This window comes from Cervus elaphus, chromosome 5, assembly GCF_910594005.1.
Source record: "Cervus elaphus chromosome 5, mCerEla1.1, whole genome shotgun sequence".
NCBI classification, from domain to species: Eukaryota; Metazoa; Chordata; class Mammalia; order Artiodactyla; family Cervidae; genus Cervus; species Cervus elaphus.
In genome coordinates this window covers 11,650,746-11,669,691 of record NC_057819.1, presented here as the reverse complement: position 1 = coordinate 11,669,691, position 18,946 = coordinate 11,650,746, and the positions used below count along the sequence as shown (strand labels likewise).

The 18,946-nt window shown below is 53.1% G+C and overlaps 1 protein-coding gene across 7 annotated transcripts in view; it reads right to left on the bottom strand.

The window, feature by feature from the left end:
• The window catches only part of RASAL1 (RAS protein activator like 1), a 32,062-nt gene extending 22,028 nt beyond the window's left edge, over nt 1-10,034 (bottom strand). For 2 of the 7 annotated variants that reach the window (XM_043901706.1, XM_043901711.1), the window contains exons 1-6: nt 9,940-10,034; nt 9,278-9,488; nt 4,770-4,826; nt 3,128-3,305; nt 1,755-1,868; nt 1,536-1,597 (exon numbers count right to left, since the gene is read on the bottom strand). In XM_043901706.1, coding sequence (XP_043757641.1) covers nt 1,536-1,597; nt 1,755-1,868; nt 3,128-3,267 — 316 coding nt within the window. In that variant the 5' untranslated portion in view covers nt 3,268-3,305; nt 4,770-4,826; nt 9,278-9,488; nt 9,940-10,034. The other 5 variants (XM_043901708.1, XM_043901712.1, XM_043901707.1 and 2 more) reach the window with 5 other exon arrangements.
• Between the last annotated feature and the right edge of the window lie 8,912 nt (nt 10,035-18,946).

Genomic DNA, 18,946 nt, shown 5'->3' with positions numbered 1-18,946 from the left:
GACTCTTTGCGACCCCATGGACTATAGTCCACCAGGCCCCTCTGTCCACGGGATTTTCCAGGCAATTACTGGAGTGGGTTGCCATTCCCTTCTCCAGGGGGATCTTCCCGTCCCAGGAATTGAACCCAGGTCTCCCATATTGTAGGCAAACGCTTTAACGTCTGAGCCACCAGGGAAGCCCTATTTCTATAAGCAGAAAACAAAACACATATAGTAGAAAGAGCACAGACTTTGCAACTAGACCACTTGCTTCAAATCCCAGCTGTCCCACTTAGTCACTTTGGATCTTGGGCAAGTTATTTAACCCCCTGTGCCTCAGTTTGTTCACCTATAGAATGGGCATAGGGTTTCCCTGGTGGCACTGGTGGTAAAGAACCCTCCTGCCTATGCAGGAGACATAAGGGACGTGGGTTTAATCCCTGGGTCGGGAAGATCCCCCTGGAGGAGAGCATGGCAACCCACTCCAGAATTCTTGCCTGGGAAATCCCATGGATAGAGGCGCCTGATGGGCTACAGTCCATGGGGTCGCAAACAGCTGGACATGACTGAGCATGTGCACACAGAATGGGCATAACAAGGGTACCCACCTCTTAGGGTTATTAGAATAATTAAGTGAATTGATACGTGTAAAGCACTTAGAAAGTGATCAGCACACAGTAAGCACTACATAAACGTTTGCTGCTATTACTGTTGCTACTTGCCTGCATATGTTTTTTTTAATATTTATTTTATTTTATTTATCTGTCTGTGCTGGATCTTAGTTGCAGCATGCGGGACCTTTAGTTGCAGCACAAAAACTCTTAGTTGTGGCATATGGGATCTAGCTCCCCGACCAGGGATCAAACCCGGGGGCCCTGCATGGGAGTGTGAAGTCTCAGCCACTGGACCACCAGGGAAGTCCCTTGCTTACGTCGGTTTAGAATGTCCCTAGAAGGACACACGAGATACTGACAACACGGGGCTGCGAATGGAGTAGCTGGGGTAAGAGGGACAGTCTCACTGCTAACTGTCTCTCTTGAATATTGAACGTAAAAAAGTTAACTGCTCAATAAATGAATTAAATTCAAGTCTGGGCTTCCCTGGTGGCTCAGTGGTAAAAAAAAAAAAAAATCTACCTGCCAATGCAGAAAACACAGGTTCAGTGCCCGATTCGGGAGGATCCCACTTGCCATGGAGCAACTAAGCCCATGTGCCACAACTACTAACCCTGTGCCCCAGAGCCCAGGAGCCACAACTACTGAAGCCCCTGTGCCCTACAGCCCCTGCTCCACAACAAGAGAAGCCACTGCAATAAGAAGCCTGTGCATGGCAACTAGAGAGTAGCCCTCACTCGCTGCAACTAGAGAAAAGCCCATGCAGCAACGAAGACCCAGCACATGCAAAAAACTAAATAATACAAATTTTTTAAAAAATAAAATTCATAACAAAAGCAACAACCAAAATAATTTCCTCCGAAGGCTCTGAGTTGCCCCGTGCTGCTTGCTATGCCCCGGCAAGCGCCACCCCCCTTCCCTCTGCCTGGAACCCTCACCCACCTCGGGGGTCCGCTGTAATGGCCTCCCTGCTCAGCGAGATCTTGCCTATGATGTCATCGTGCCTGCAGAAAGGCAGGCAGGTGAGGGTCCAAGTCAGGGACCCCTGCCCCGCCCGTGGAGAGGTGGGTGCAGATGTCAATGGCTGGGTGGACAGGTACTGTGCTTTCGGGTGTCCCGCCTTCCCTCAGATGCCCAGATTTGGGTCCCCAGCACACACACCCCACCGTGTCCTCGTCCAGCACGTAGAAGGCCAGATGGTGGAAATCCAGGGGCAAGTGCACGGTGTACTCCTCCCCCCAGAAGGGGCTCAGGCTCCGCCAGATGGTTGCTGTCCTGCAAAAGGGGGCACAGGGGGGTCTTTGGGCCACACGGGCAGCAGATACCTGGGGACACACACACACAGACACATACACACCCAGAGCTACTCAAACACAAATACAGCTACACATACACACTCACATAGACCCAAGAACCCTGATATAGAGCTACAGATACACACACAAACCATAACACATACCCAGAGACCTGGACACACACACACACACACAGAAACAAACATTCATAGATATACCAAGGAAGCCAGAGACACAAAGAGACACATGCACACATATACAGATACTCATATGCCTCTTCAATAATTTCTAGAAACATACAACTATATGTTTCTACATACAGACAAGGCAGACCCACACAGAGAAAACATTCATACAGATAACACAAACAAAAGAAATGCGCAGAACATGGAGACACACACAGACACACAGACACACATTCACATACACAGAGTAATACCCGGCAGAGATACACAGAGAAGATCACACAAACCCTCAGTAACAGACAAGACACACAATTCCATTCATCCATCCATTCATTCATTCATTCACTCCATAAACACTCACCCTGACTATGTGCCAAGTCTTGGGGGCTATGGGGAATCAGAGGAAGAGGTGCCAAGGTCCCCACCCCCACAGAGCTCCCCCAGCAGAAAGGGGCTCCCTCCCGAACCCTTATGACACAATGAGAGAAGTCCTGTGATTGGTGAGCCCAGCAGTGCCCACTGGGCTGAGGACAGGAGGGGTCAGGAAAGGCTTCCCGCAGGAGCTAGTCAGGCAAAGCAGAGGATGAAGACAATCCAGATGGCTGGAAGAGCATGTGCCAAGGCACTGAGGCAGGAATGGTGAATTTGAGGAACAAGAAGATGGTGGCTGAGAGGCAGGAAAGTGTGAGGGGCCAGGGGACCATGAAGTCAGCAGGGGCCAGAGCACTCTCAGCAAGAGGGAACCCCAGAAGGATTGGGGACCAAGACAGACCCAGAAACAGACACACACCTCTTCATCCCAACACCTCTGCAGATGCACTGCCCTTTATCCAACAGCAAAAAGAGAACTCACTTTGCCCAGTCAACACACACTCAAGTTTACAGCTGCAAAATCTGGCCGACACACCTGCCTCTGCCTTCTTCCTTCTGAGGCAGGAGGTAGATGGGCCCCCTTCAGGGTAAAGCGATTGGAGATTCATTCCCTATGGACTAAAACTCCAAGACAATAGCAGGATGATTAAGGGAGAGGCTGGGCCCTGCCCAGACCACATACTTCTCATTCTGGAAGTCAGGAGACCTCTGTGACCACACATGCGCAGAAAGGCTCCTTGAGGTCAAAGGGGAACGATGTTGACTAAGGCCAGGCGACCCACAGGCCTCTTCAGTAGAGTCCATCCTGGCTAAGAGATGCATGCACACATGGAAGGATCCTGAGATACACGAAATACACACTGTGGACCAGGTAAATCAAAGTAATTGGTCAAAGAAAACCTGGAAGAAATGCCCCATAAAAGTAATTCAAACTACCACAAGGGTGCAACTCAGGGACCCGCCCTCTGAGTCTGCCCTTATGCCTATCCACCACACATAGTGTACTCTTTGCCCTCTTAATACTTGACTTGCTTCACTACTTTCCATCTTTTTGGGAATTCTTTTCTGCAAAGCCCAAGGGCCAGGGCCCTTGTCACTGATCACTGGTCTAGTAGATGAGCATCTGGTGCTCTCACCATCACAACCTGGCCTCAATCTCTGGCTGGGAACTCAATCCCCACTTCGCTTCCACCACACTCTTCCCCAGTAGAGTGTGAACATGACAGACCAGAGCCGCTCCATCAGACCCACCCTTCTTTCCAAATACTCTCATCCCCGCTACCCCACCCTCTTTCCAATTGGAAGTCCCCCCAGGCTCCCAAGCCCCTGAACTTGGAGAGACCTCAGAACTCAGAGAGGGGGAGACAGCAGCCTGGGGTCACACAGAAAGTCAGTCTGTGGGCGTGGGGTCACAGAGTGTGGTAAGGGGTCAGGGTAAACCCAGAGTGATGGGGATAAACCCAGAGATCGGCTGGGGTGCTGCAGGTTGACCCTCCCCCACATGGGCTCCCTGCCCCCAGCTCCCAGCCCATCTGGACCAGAACTGGCGCCAGGAGGATCCTGAATCCTTGGTCTCCATAGGAACCGAGGCTTCAGCCGCCCGCCCACCCACACCCCTCAGGCCTGCGGGGGCTGAGAGCTGTCCCTCGGCCTGCGGGGGCGGCAACCAAGCCCAGCCCAACCCGAGACTGGTTCACGCAACCAGATATCTTCACATCCTCACATGTTCACAGCGGCGCCTGTGTACCCAAATAAGCAGGCATCGGTGCACACATGCATGTACACGGCAGCCCACGTGTGCACACACGCATACACACCCCACACGCTGGTACACAAGGTAAGCCTCTGAGTCTGCACACCCATGGGGACACACACCGGTGATCACAGGCATTCACACCAGCCCTCCAACACTTCCCCACACACCATACACACTCACAAGCAGGTCCAGCTGGGCATGCACACACACACACACACACACCAGTGCCCGCAGCACCCAGCAGGCCCAGAACCAGCTAGCCCAGCCAAGCGTGAGATTCCCGCCCCCGGGAAGGCACAAGCTGGCAGCCGCTGAGTCAGCCCCAGGATGCAGGCAGGGACATCGTCAGGACAAGGGGGAAGGTGGCGGCCAGTTGGTGGGACTAGAGGGATAGAGGAGCCAGCAGCCCCCACCATCCAGCCCCATTGCCGGGGCACAAACACCCGCCATCAGGCCAGCGAGTCCATCCGTAGGGTAAGTCTGCCCCCAAGGCCTCTTTTCAATGTGGATTCTTATACCTGGACTCCCCTGTCTCCTTCACCCCATGCCTGGCTGCTCCCCGCCTCACCTGGCCACCACTTCGTCGTCCACTTTCACTATGCAGTAGGGGTCACTGCTCCCAGACCTGCAGAAGGAGAAGGTTTGGGGAGCAGGCTTGAGAGGGTAGACCGGAGCGGGGATCCCAGTCCATCTTTGTTTTATAGATGGGGGCAACTAAGGCCCAGAGAAGGGAGGGGATTTGCTCAGGGTCACACAACAAGTTCAATAGAGGCAGGACCTCTGGGGACCATCAGACCATGCCATGGTTGCCCAGCAGCCACCCGCTGCATGCCTGACCTCCTTGAATGGGCCCAGGGCTTCCACCCAGAGAAACAGAACACTGAGATCTGAAACCAGAACAGGTGGAGTCCTGGGCCCAGGAAGCCCAAAGGACTGGTCCAGAGCATGTACTTATCTGGTGAGTCATCCCTGGCCTCAAGCTTGCTCACGGTGGAACCCCAGCAAGTCCTCGCCCCTCTGTGGGCCTCAGTTTCTCTGCTCTGTAAGTTGGGTATAATATTTCCACACCCCTCTTAGGGCAGGTGAAGGAGCTAAAGAAGCTAACACGTGGTGTGATGCATCACAGCTGACCCCAGAGCTCTTCCCACAGACACCTGAACCCCAGCCTCGGGGTATGTGCTGCACCCTCCGTTGGGAGTTTCCCTGGGAGGGGACGCTGCATAGCTCAGCCTTCAGCGGGGATGGACCTCAGTGGATGCTCTCACTGCAAGCACAGACCAGGGAGGCCAGACCTCAAAACTCAACCAGTAGGAGACACGGGCTGCATCCCCTCGAGTAGCCATGAGCCATTAGCCAACCAAAGCCAGTTCCATCCCTCCTTCATAATAAGGGTTACTAGTCCATCCCAAGATGGGCTGCAACCCCTCGAGTAGCCATGAGCCATTAGCCAACCAAAGCCGGTTCCATCCCCTCTTCATTATAAGATCTACTAGTCCATCTCAAGATAGGCTGCAACCCCTTGAGTAGCAAAGAGTCATTGGCCAACCAAAGTCAGTTCCATCCCTGCTTCGTAATAAAAGTTACTTGTCCATCCCAAGCTGCTGACCAGGGTTCCTCGTGGTCCCCCCACCCCTGCCCTCATCCCATCACACAGGCTTCCCTTGAATCTGCCAGGCTGTGGAAGGGAGGGGGACGGAGGCACCAAGCTCAGTCCAGCCTCAGGGCTTTTGCATTTGCTGTTCCACCATCCTAAGACACCTACTCTGTTCTTGAATGACTCCATCTTTTCATTCAAACCTCAGCCACAAAGTCACTGCCTCGGAGTGGACAGTCCTCCGACAGTGGACTGTAACACTGCCCTCCGATCCCTCTGAGCACGTGAAGTCATCGGGCTCCCGTGTTTCTCTCCGCTCCGTGTCTGTCTCCACGGCTCCCTGCCACTTCTGAACGCTGAGATCCTTGGGGGAGGAGCTGTGCCTCCGTCCCCCTCCCTCCACAGCCTGGCAGATTCAGGATTTGAACTCGGGTCTGTGGGGCTCAGCATACATGTTCCCAACCAACGCCACCTGCACTCCGACTCAAGACCCCTTCCCCACGTGGCCCCCTTCCCCAGTACTCCAGCTCCCGCCCTCTCTCTTCCACCCTCCCTCCGTTCAGCCTGTCACTGATCCACAAACGCCTCGGGGATTCTGGGAAAGAGGGACATGGCACCAGGAACTGCTCCAGCCCCGTCTGCTGGCTGAGCCCCCCATGGGCCTCAGTTTCCTCTTTGGTCGCTTTCCCTCAGCTCCCTCTGCCGAGTGTGCCTTCATTTCCCTGTCTGCCCTCCATCCCTGAACATCTCAGTCTGGTCGGCAACCTGTGCCTCCACGTTCCTCTCTGGCCTCCCTTTGGCATAATGCCCCAGGCCTCAGTTTACCCATCTGGATCTATTACAAGCCCACTGGGCTGAGTAACACTGGGAGCCTCAGTTTTCCCCTCTGGATGCCCATGGCTGGGTGACACACCCTCCTTCTCATGTCTCTCTCCACATCCTCTATCCTTGAGCCTCTTTTAGGCAGGCTCCCATCCCTCGATTTTCCCAACAGCAGATGTAGGACAGACAGGCTGGAATCCACTAGAAAAGGGCTGGGAGCCACGCCCCTCCTGTTCACCCGGCCTGACCCCTGGGCCCCTCTGGGAGCCGAGCACGTCAGCTCCAGGACTCTGACGCACAGAGGCCTTATCAGACTCCTATCAGGTAGGGGCTGTGGCGGCGGGAGGGGCTGCCCCTCCAGACCCTGGATCTCTCCAGACCCTCGGCCTCTCCCACGGCCCCTGCCCCACCTCCAGTGTGGGAAAGCAGGCCCCCGGGCGATCGCCTGCCCCGTCTGCCTGTTGCCTGGTGTGTGCATGCTAAGTCGCTTCAGTCATTTCCAAATCTTTGTGACTCAATGGACTGGAGCCCTCTCCAGGTTCCTCTGTCCATGGCATTCTCTAGGCAAGAATATTGGAGTGGGCTGCCATTTCCTTCTCCAGGGGAATCTCCCCAACCCAGGGATCAAACCCACATCTCATATATCACCTGCTTTGGCAGGTGGGTGCCTGGGAGCAGTCAGCATTCAAATCCCAGCTGTGTGACCCTGGGCAGGTGACTATGCCTTTCTGAGCCTGAGTCTGCCCATTCATGAAATGGCAATGCCAACAGGACTCAAAGAAGTGTTAAGCACAGGACCTGGCCCATAGGAAGCCCTCAACCACACACAGCTGCTATTATGAATGACACAAATAACTCAAATCTCTCAAGCCAGGGTTGGAGCCCTCTCAAACCTGGGGAGGCTTCCAGAAGATTCTGGGCCCTCTCCCTTAGGAGAGGGGAAAGAGGACATACCCCCTCTAAGAGTCCCCATGGGCATGGAGATCTCAGCAAGCTCTGAGTGAGCCCCTCTGAGAAGGGCACCACCAGTTAGGGAAACTGAGGCAGGCTGGCGGGATCCCCACTAGGGCCTAGTCACTTCCCCCTACCCTGGTACTGGGGTGAGGCCCACCTAGAGCTCACCTTGGCCCGGGAACTGGGGGGAAGAGAGGCAGCCAAGAGACTCAGGGATCAAGTATGAGTCAACTCCCTCCCCAGGCGAAGCAGAGGGAGCCCTGCGAGCTGTGTCTGGGTCCAAGGACAACACCCACCCCTCCCTCATGGCCCTCACCCAGGACTGGTGGAGGGGCTGGAGCACCAAGAGAGGGAAACCTGTTTCTGAAAAGTCTCCCATATCAACCGCCCAGCAGCTGCCAGGTGACCTCATTGCCTCAACAGTCCCAGAATTGCTAATGCTCAGGGGCTCTGAAAGAGCATCTCAGAAGAGGGGAGACAGGGGGCTTGTCGAGACTCTGCATTGGCACAGCTAGGGAGCTCTCTGCTTTCCTCAGGAGCTTGCTTTGGGGGTCACTGATGAGGATGGGGGCAGCTAGAACTGTTCTAAGGAGCTTCCCTGTTGACACAGCTCCTGGACTGGGGAAGGGGAAGGTTCATGAAGTCAAAGGCAGGATACCCTCCTCACTAGAACCCCCAGCCAGAGGTGTTAGGGCAGAGCTAAGCCCCAACCTGTGCAAAGGCTCAGAATCCACATTCCTGCTCCCCCTGGCCCCAGGGTAAATCCTAAGTGGTTCTCTACCCTCACAACTACACGAGGCTTTCAGACTCCCTGTCTAGGGTTCCCCTTGCCCAGATGGGAAATCCAGACCTGGAGAGGATCAGGTTCAAGGTCATACAGTCAATGTCCCGTCAAGGATCCCACACCTGCTCCAGGTACCCACACCCTCAGAGCCCCTTCTGGGCTCCAAGCCGAAGCAGGAGGGGGACCCCCTCCCTCCATTCTGCTGATTCAGCAACTGCTGACTCAGCCCGGAGGAAAGCATAATCAAGGACTGGTACTGCGGGGACCCCATCACCTGGCTGGGGAGGGGCTGCAGGGGGAAGTTGGCTCTCCAAGCAGCTTAGCATCAGGGAAGGCCCCCCACGGGGCTGGGCGCTGCTGGCTGAGGCGCTAGGGGCTCTGGGTCCAGAGGAACCGTTTCCCCCAGGCCTGGCCAGTGGGCCACCTGGTGACACTCTGCAAACCTAAACACCAGATGCTGGCAGAGGAATGCTGGGGTCTCCTGGATCCCAGGCCCTTTGGGGCCCCTCCCAGAGTCCTCTGAACCGGTGCCCACCCAGGCCTGGAGAAACCCCACCTCCAACACCTGCCTGGACTAAGGAAGGGAACCCTCCACCCCTAAATGACCTCCCCAGCTCTGACAGAATCTGATCCTATAAGCCCCAGAGCTGAGGCCCTGGAAGACCCCCTTCGGTATATCCCAGGAACAAAGACACCCCCTTCCTGGCGACTGGGCGGGGCATCTGCTAAATCTGAGTGCCCCCTCCACCAGGACAACGATGGGCAGGGGGCCTCTCGCCCCGCGACGGTGGATCAGCCCCCAGGACTCCGATCAGCACCCCTCTCTCATTTCACGACCTGCCCTGGCACGCCGAATGGGCGACCCCCTCCCCATCCATGCCCGGCACGCCCCTCATCCCCGACTGGCCCCGGGGGTACTCACACATCCTTGGCGGGCAGCGCCCGGCCCTCCACGACGCGGACGTTCAGGGAGCTGCTCTTGGCCATGGCGCCCAGCCCCAAACTTTCCGACCAGGAGGGCGCCCGGGTTCCGAGGCTGGACCGCGGCAGGGCGGGCGTCTACATGTCACCCGCAGCGAGCCTGGCACCCTCTCTCGGAGTCCCCGGGCCACCTGCCCGAAACGCGCGGGTAGCTGGACGGGAGGTTTCCGAAGGAGGAGAGACGATAGTGACCGGGGAGGGGGCGCCTCCCTCCCCGGACTCTACAGGTAGGAGCCGGGCGCCGAGCTGGCAGAGCGCGCGGGGGACACACCGCCAGCCCTTGCCTTCTAGTCTGGCGCTCTTGGTTGGGCAGGCGGGGCGGGCGGTAGGGGGGTGGGCCACGGCCCTCCCCGCAATCCCGCCTCCCGCGGGGTCCCCCTCCCGCCAGTTCCCGGGCCCCCCTCGCGCGCCCTCTGCCGGCACCCCAGCCAAGCGTGCCAGAGCGCACCCGCCGCGGAGCCCCGGGCTCGCGGAGGTTGGGACTGCCAGGTGGGGAGCGGCCCACGGCCATGATGGGCGTGGCGGCAGGCTCCTGCTGAGTTGGCACTGGGCACAGAAGACATAGCGTGTCCCCTGCCTGCCCTGTTTCCAACGCGATCACACCTCTCCGGCTCTCCCCTGCCTGCCAGCCCCGCACAGCCTCCTCGGTCCGAGCTCCTCGCGCCGTCCCGGAGCAGTGTCCGAGATCGCCGGGAGGCGTCGCTAGAGAAAGTCACACCCTCCCTGGGGGGTCCTTTCGAGTCCAGAGAGGGAGGGGCCTCGAACATCCCCTTCCATCTCTTTTAGTTCCCAATTAAATCCAGACTGTGCGTGCGGCAGATTCCACGTCACGGGCTGGCATTGCGGGGGAGGAAGCTGCGGCCGGAGGGGGAGGGGAGGGCTTGAAGATAACCACCACCACAGCGACGATAAAAAACCTTCCCCAAGTGCTTGAACACTTACTGTGTGCCAGGCGCTGTTCTAAGCGTTTTACACGCATTATCTCATCTTCCTCCTCACCATCATTCTATGTGCTACTTACTTTTGTACCGGTACCCCCATTGTACGGATACACAAACTGAGGTTCAGAGGGATTACATAGCATTTGGAAGATCTTACAGTCAGTAACTGATTTGCCTTTCTGAATTTGAATGCTGACTCTGCCACTCGGTAACTGTGTGGTCTTGGGCTAGTCACTTAACTTCTCTGTACCTTGGTTTGGCTTTCTCATCTGTTCCTATGTTATTATAGTGTCTCCTTCACAGGGTTTTGAGAGAATTAGATGAGATAAAGCAAGTAGAAAGGAAGCAGGAACAGGTGTCAGAACACCAACAGGCACATAAGAAGCTTTTCAGAAAGTGTTTGCTATTATTGTCCTTCAAGGCAGAGCTCAAATATCACCTCCTCTAAGAAGTCTTCCAGGATGGCCTCTCATGCCAGGCAGAGGCTTTCTTTCCTTTTTCTCTGCTCCCACAGCTCCAGGTTTGTACATTTTTTGTACATCTCATTAAGTGAGATAATGTAACTGGAAGGGCCTGTCCTAGAACAGAAAAATATGTACCCTGTCTCTCCCCATGAGTTTGTTGTTTAGCTGCCCAAGAGTTCTCAGAAGGGCTGGCTATGAGCCTGACTCACTCTGATCAGTTCAACCCAGGGCTGGGCACCAATGGGTAGGCTCTATTTATGTTGTTCTGGAAGCAACACCCAGACCGGCAATTCTGGGAGGGCCCTGCCCAGCCGCAGGAGCAGTCCATGACCTGCTTCCCTATCTCCCTCCCTTTCTTCCCACCCAGCACCCCAGCCAGGCTGGTGAGGAATTCACATCCCTGGAATTCTCTCCCTGGCTGGCCACTGTTTGGTGAGTCCTCCAACTTCCAAAGACTGAGCCTCAGTTATCCTATCTGTGAAATGGGCCCAGTAGAGCGGACCCAAAAGCTTAAAAGTATTGCAGCACCCTTCAGCGGGGTCTGAGGGGTGATGCAGGGTTGAATTCAGAGCAGTAGTATCCCCAAGGGAGTAGTTAAAGCCCTCCTGTAATTTTTATCAGTCACCCCAGATCCCCACTAGGGGAAAATGGTACTTTTCATATGACTGCTACTTCAAGACAGGTGTCCTGCCTCTCCCCACCTTCCTCACCTAGGTGGGAGCTTACAGAGGAAACTTTTTCTTCTGAATAAAAGATCTCAGGGTATCTGGCCCCCAGGGACTCTTGATGGAACATAAGGTGGCCCTAGGGGCCACCTGAGATGCCAGCCAACCCACCACCAGCCATCTCAACCCATCTTCCAGAACTGAACAGGGACTCACATTCTCAAATCCCCCTCATCTCCAGGATCCCAGGGTGGGGGGTGCCTACAAAGGCTGTGGACTGTGCCAGCCAGGCCTCTGGGGAGGTAACTCTGTCACCTGTCCAGTATCCGGCATCTGACCCTGCCCCTTGCCTGGAGCTGTAGCCACAATCCCCATACTTTCCAAATGGACTGGCCACTTCCTGTTGTTCTGAGAAATTTGATCTGAAACTGGCAGAGGGTTTGAAGTCTCCTAGGACAGCTCCTGTCAAGGAACCAGAGGGGGAACGGAGGCCCAGAGAAGGAGTGTGACCTGCTAGAGGCCACTTAAGAGAAGAGGGCAGGCTCCTGAGTGCCCAGGCCTGGGCTGTCATGTGGGAAGGGTCTCACCTTTCTCGCGAGATTGCTGTACAGTTAATCAAGTTGGCTGTGTAAGGCACTTGGTATCATTCCTGGTACACAGCAGGTGCTCAGGAAAAGATTAGCCACTTCCCCTTCCCCTGACCATTTTCAAGACAAACCAATGATCATTCTTGCCAACTCCCTACATAGTCTAGCGCCCATGGGATGCACACAGCAGGTGCTTCATAAAGCCAAGCAAGAGGATATTTTCTAATATTTGTTTATTTTTGGTGTGTTGGGTCTTAGTTGCCCCACGCGGGATCTTTTGTTTCAGCCCGTAGGCTCCAGAGTACATGGACTCAGCAGTTATGGACCGTTAGCTTAATTGCCCTGCGGCAGGTAAGGTCTTAGTTCCTGGACCAGGGATGGGACCCTGGTCCCCTGCATTGGAAGGCAGATTCTTAACCACTGGGCTTCCAGGGAAGTCCCCTGAGCTTAGCGTTTAAGAGCAGAGGTTTTAACATTCAGCCAACCTGGGGCTGAATCCTGGCATCTACACTTATGAGCTGGATCCTCTTGAGCAAGTGAGTTACCCTTTCACTGCCTCAGTTTTCTCACCTGGAAATTGGGACTAATACTAGAGCCCACCTCATAGGCTGGGTGTGAGGATAGGATGATTAAACATCAAACATTCAGCTCAGCCTGGCATACAGTAGGTACTCATAAGTATCATGACCATTATGGAAACTCCCGATCCCACCACTGTGCCTGACATTGAGCCCCACTGGGTGACTGAGCTCTGAGGCTGGGTCCTAAAGACATGGCTAGGGCGGAGTGCCAGGCCCAGCCCTGAATTTCAGGGATGGATGGAATGGCCACCCTTCAGTGGACTGTGGTCACACAATCTACACAATCCACTGAAGTGTGGATTCAGCTCCGGGTTGCTGAGCTGGGGGAATCTGAGGGTTTGCATCCCAGCTGAGAAATCTGATAGTGAGATCCGAAGGTTGGGCTCCTGCACCCCCGGTGGGCCCCACTGCCCAGGACTGGCTGAGTCCCACCCTTGCACCCTTGCATGCTGAACCTGAGGCCCAGGGAGGCTCACAGACACAGAGTAAGAGAGGGTTCCTCATCTTAGAATAGGGATCAGGCTTTAACTTGGGCAGGGGGTGCTGGAGGCTGCTTCTGCTGGCTCCTCAGAGCCAGCCACGCCCATGCCTTTCCAACCCTGTGTTCAAGGATGCCATATCTGGAACTTAAATCAACCATGGTAGGAGAATTTGTGCCATGGAAATCAGCAATTAAACACTGATTTTTTTTTTTTTTAATTTGAAAGTCAGTTTAACAACACACTCCTGGGCCCAGGCTGTCCGCATGGCTCTCTAAAAACTGCTCCTGAATTCAACACTTGTAAGATTTTACTCACATTCCCCCCAACTCCACACTGTCTTTGCCCCGTCTTTCCACCAGGAAAGTCTTTACATTCCTTTTATGATCTACTTCCTGGCTTAAGTCCTACAGATTCTATTAAAAAAATATTAGGAGGGGTGGGGTGAAATAAAGTGCAGACAATGTAAGAACAATGTCATGGAACACTATACAGCTGTTTAAAAGAATGTTCTTGAAGACTTAAATGACAGGAAAAGTACTTCAAAAAAAAAAAAAAAAGCAAGTCATAGAGAATTCCCTGCTAGTCCAGAAGTTAGGACACCATGCTTTCTCTGCTGAGGGCCCACGTTCAATCCCTGGTCTGGGATCTGAGATCCCACGAGCTATGTAGCATGGCCAAAAACAAGCAAACAAAAAACCAAGTCATGGGGGACACACAGTGTATGCAACCATATATAAGCATAAGCATGATACTGATGCCATAAAGTATTTTATCTTTTTATTTTTGGCAGCAGCACGTGGCATGCAGGATCTTAGTTCCCCAATCAGGGATCAAACCCATGCACCCTGTGTTGGGAGCATGGAATCTTAACCACTGGACCACCAGGGAAGTCCCCATGAAGTATTTTATATGCATAAAATTATTTTCATATATATAAGATGTTTACATATTTTGTATATATATGTATATAATTCTTTTCTTACTTAACAAATGTGTAGAGGGCACCTCCTCTATACTAGGCAGTGGAAATGCAGTGAGGTACAGACAACCCAGCCCTGTTCTCTTGGGCCCCTACGAGGATGATAAGTAAGAGGCAGCCAGGAACAGACCTTCAGTGGAAAGCACGAAGTGTCATGTAGCCGATAAAGCATGCATGGAACTGGAGGGCTTTCTTCGACATAATGACATGTGCTTCTTTTTAATCAGAAATTGTAATCAGAAAATACTTCCCACATCCTCTGATCTCCGAAAGCCCGATGCCCCGCTGTGTGTGTTGTCGCTCTGCTGGCAGCCCCCCGGGGAGCCTGGCCAGTGGCACAGGAGGCAGCGACGACCAGCCCCCCTCCCCACTCCCTGCCAGTCGGCCCTTCTCTGTGACCTTGGTCTCCTGTTCTCTTGTTTTGTGGTGATTTACATGCTCGTCTTATCTCCTAAATGTCAGGGACAATGTCTGATTCATGCGGTACCTCCCACACCGCTTGGCACATAAGAAAAACTCAAAACACACTCTCTGGATTAAGTAGAACTTGGTTCCCCTGGAGGGCTGGAACCTGGCCTCTCTCCTGTGATATTGGTCATATTATTATTTACTTCCTTTCTCCCCACAGTGCCTTCACCTTACGAGTCCCCACCTCTCTGCTACACCCCCAACCTCCGAGCGGGAGACAGATTCCTCCTCTGGCTCTGCAGACCTGTGCATCTCTAGACCTCAGTTTTCCCTGCTGGGAAGTGGCCCCATCTCCTCTGAGGCCAAGACTGGGGCAAGGCGGACCAGCCACGGGCCAGATTGGGGGTGCGGAGCGCGTTCTTTGTCTCAGGAACACAAAGTCCCATTTGTAAGCGCCCGGCACGATTCTGGGCAGGGAGCCACGTGGGACAGGAGGCAGCACTGGGCGGAGTGGGCTGGATTTCCAAACCCCCACTGTGGGCTGGCTGCCGAGGAAGCAGGCCACCAAGTCCCCTCCTCCCACGGCCAGAAGACAAGGTGTCCGTCTGTCAGGCCACACTGCGGCTTCCTTCTTCCTCAGTCCTACTCCACCAAGTGCCCCTCCCCTGGCCCCCTGCCTTGGAATGGAGAAGTAGGAACGGGGAGGCTGACCAAGCGTGAGACTGGGGGTGGGGGGAGTGGATATTTCCAGAGCCTGTGGGTTTGTGGCCAAGAGCAAGGCCGGCTGAGAAGCTGTGTCGTGTCCTCTGTTGCTCAGCAGCCCCACCCCGCCCCCTAGGATGTGGGGACAGTGACGGGGGGGAGTCCTACCTCAGCATTGTGGCAGGGGGTAAACCCCAAAAGGAGGGAGCAAAGCCAAAAATCCCAAAAGGAGGTGGGAGCAATGCCCCCATTTAACAGAGAGGAATGCTGAGGCCTTGGCTGGGGGTGGATCCGCCGGCCACAGAGCTAAAGCTACAGTTCCAGCTTTCTGAGGACTAGTGTTTGTGTAGGGACTCTCTCCCCACCTCCAAGCCCAGGAAGTTCCAAACCAGAGATGGGTTATCTCTCTATTAACAAACCCCAGGGCCCTGCACCTCTCAACCTGTGTGTCCTTGGAGGAGTCGCTTACCTCCTCTGAACCTCCGTCCCTTGTCTGTCACTTCTAATCCAGATACTGCCCTTCTGTGGCCCTATGCAGTCCTCCTGACAGGCTTTTTTTTTTTTTTTTTTGCTGTGTTGGGTCTTAGTTGTGGCACACGGGCTTCTAACTGTGGGGTGTGGGCTCAGTTGCCCTGCAGCATGGGGTTCTTAGTTCCCTAAGGAGAGATTGAACCTGTGTCCCCTACATTGGAAGGCGGATTCTTAACCATTGGACCACCAGGGAAGACCCCAATCAAACTTTACAATACAGACTTTTGTTCTCTTCTAGGCAGGACCATATCCTCCTGCCTCAGGACTTTTGCATGTTCTGTTTTGAAAACTTGGAATATCTTTCTTCTCCTCTACTCATCCCCTCTTACCCTTCAGGCCTGGATTCATATGTCACTTCCTCAAGGAGGCCTCCCTGCCCACTTCCTTGCCCTCTGCACCTCTCCTGGCAATCCTATCAGAGTGTAATGATGTGTTTACAGAGTGATTTGACTCGTCTGGCCTCCCCATTAGCTTCTAAGCCCCATGAAAGTGAAAGTGTTAGTCACTCAGTCGTGTCCAACTCTTTGTGACCTCATGGACTGTAGCCCACCAGGCTCCTCTGTCTATGGGAGTCTCCAAGCAAGAACAATGGAGTGGGCTGCCCTTCTCTAAGGGATCTTCCTGACCCAGGAATTGAACCCCAGTCTCTGGCATTGCAAGTGGATTCTTTACCATCTGAGCTACCAGGGAAGCAAGCCCCATGAGGACAGGTTTCTCTTATCCGCTGCTGTATCCTCACACAGTGCCTGGCACATAGAAGGTGCGCCATAAACATTGGAGGAAGGGAATAGACCTAAGGAGGGAAAGATCCAAAAAGGGGCTCAACTTGGGACTTCCCTGATGGGCCGGCGGCTGAGACTCCTCGCTCCCCATGCAGAGGATCAGGGTTCAATCTCTGATCAGGGAACTAAGATCCCACTTGCTGCAGCTAAGGATTCCTCATGCTGAAGCTGAAGGTCCCCCATGCCTCAACTAAGACCCAACACAGCCAACAAAATAAATAAATATTTAAATAAAAAGGGCTCAACTGTCTCTGGAATGTTGTGGTTAAAGAGGAGGGACTCCACATCCAGATGGCCTGAGTTCAAAATCCACCTTTGACTTGATACCACAAGCACACTCCATAAAAGAAAATGTGACAAGTCAGGACTCATCCCAATTTAAAACTTTATAAAAGACCATCTGAGGAGAATGAAAAGAGGAGCTACAGGCTGGGAGAAGATATCCAACAGAGGACTCTCTGGAACACCTCGATGTATATCTAGAATATTCAGAGAAGTCTCAAAACTCAGTTAAAAAAATCCAATTAGGACACAGGCAGCAGCCAGGAACAGATATTTTGCTGAAGAGGATATACAGATGGCAAATAAGCGCATGAAAACATGGTCACCATCATTAGCCAGTAGAGAGATGCAACCTAAAACCACAGTGAGATACTGCTACACACCAATCAGAATGGCTAAAACAAAAAATAGTGATGGCAGTTAGGATGCAGAAAAAAACTGGATCACATACATTGCTACTGGGAATATAAAATAGTGCAGCCATTCTGGAAAAGAATATGGCAGTTTCTTAACTTAAAAACAAAAAAAACTAAACAGGCACTGGCCATATGACCTAGCAATTGTACTCTTTGGCATCTATACTGGAGAAATGAAAACTCATGTTCATAGAAAAACCAGGAGAGGAATCTTCACTGAGGCCTTATTCAGAGTAGCCAAAGTCACGAATCAACCCAAATATCCTCCAACATGAGTGATTTCTTTTTTGGCCCCGCCGCCTCTCAGCTTGCAGGATCTTAGTTCCCCAAGTAGGGATGGAACCTGGAGTCCCTGAAATGGAAGCTCAGGGCCCATCCCTAACCACTGGGCCCTCGAGGAAGTACCATAATGTGAGGTACATCTGTCCCATGGAATGCTACTCAGCAATCAAAAAGAATAAACACCTGTAACAAGCAGCATGGATCTCAAGAGAATGATGGTGAGTGAAAAAAGTCAATCTCAAGCGGTTACATAGCATATGATTCCAATTACTGTATAACACCCCTGACCTGACAAAGTAATACAGCTGGAGAACAGATGAATGGAGGTAGGGGTTAGGGAGGCAGGAGGGAGAAGATGGATGTGGCTATAAAAGGTTGGATTAAAGCACTCTTGTGATGAATGTTCTGTATCTGGACTGTGGCAGTCATAGGAATCGACATGTGATAAAACAGCATAGAATGAAGGAATTCCCTGGTGGTTCAGTGGTTACACCTCTGATCTTCCACTACTAGGGGCCCAGGTTTGATCTCTGCTCAGGGTACTAAGATCCTACAAGCCTCGCTATTTGGCCAAGTAAATAAACAATAGATGGTACCACCCTTATGGCAGAAAGTGAAGAAGAACTAAAGAGCCTCTTGATGAAAGTGAAAGAGGAGAGTGAAAAAGTTGGCTTAAAGCTCAACATTCAGAAAACTAAGATCATGGCATCCGGTCCCATCACTTCATGGCAAATAGATGGGGAAACAGTGGAAACAGTGGCTGACTTTATTTTTCTGGGCTCCAAAATCACTGCAGATGGTGATTGCAGCCATGAAATTAAAAGACGCTTACTTCTTGGAGGGAAAGCTATGACCAACCTAGACAGCATATTAAAAAGCAGAGACATTACTTTGCCAACAAAGGTCCGTCTAGTCAAGGCTATGGTTTTTCCAGTGGTCATGTACGGACATGAGAGTTGGACTATAAAGAAAGCTGAGCGCAGAATTGATGCTTTTGAACTGTGGTGTTGGAGAAGACTCTTGAGAGTCCCTTGGACTGCAAGGAGATCCAACTAGTCCATCCTAAAGGAGATCAGTCCTGGGTGTTCATTGGAAGGACTGATGTTGAAACTGAAACTCCAATCCTTTGGCCACCTGATGGGAAGAGCTGACTCATTGGAAAAGACCCTGATGCTGGGAAAGATTAAAGGCAGGAGGAGAAGAGGACGACAGAGGATGAGATGGTTGGATGGCATCACCAACTCGATGGACATGGGTTTGAGTGAACTCCGGGAGTTGGTGATGGACAGGGAGGCCTGGCGTGCTACAGATCATGGGGTCACAAAGAGTCAGACATGACTGAGCGACTGAACTGAACTGAAATACACGCGCACACACATGGACACAAACAAGTGCATATAAAACGGGGCAATCTAAATAAGGTGGGAGGATTTTAATCAATGTTCATATCTGGTTGCGATCCGGACTGTAGTTGAGTGAGACGTCACCACTGGGGGAAACTAGATGAA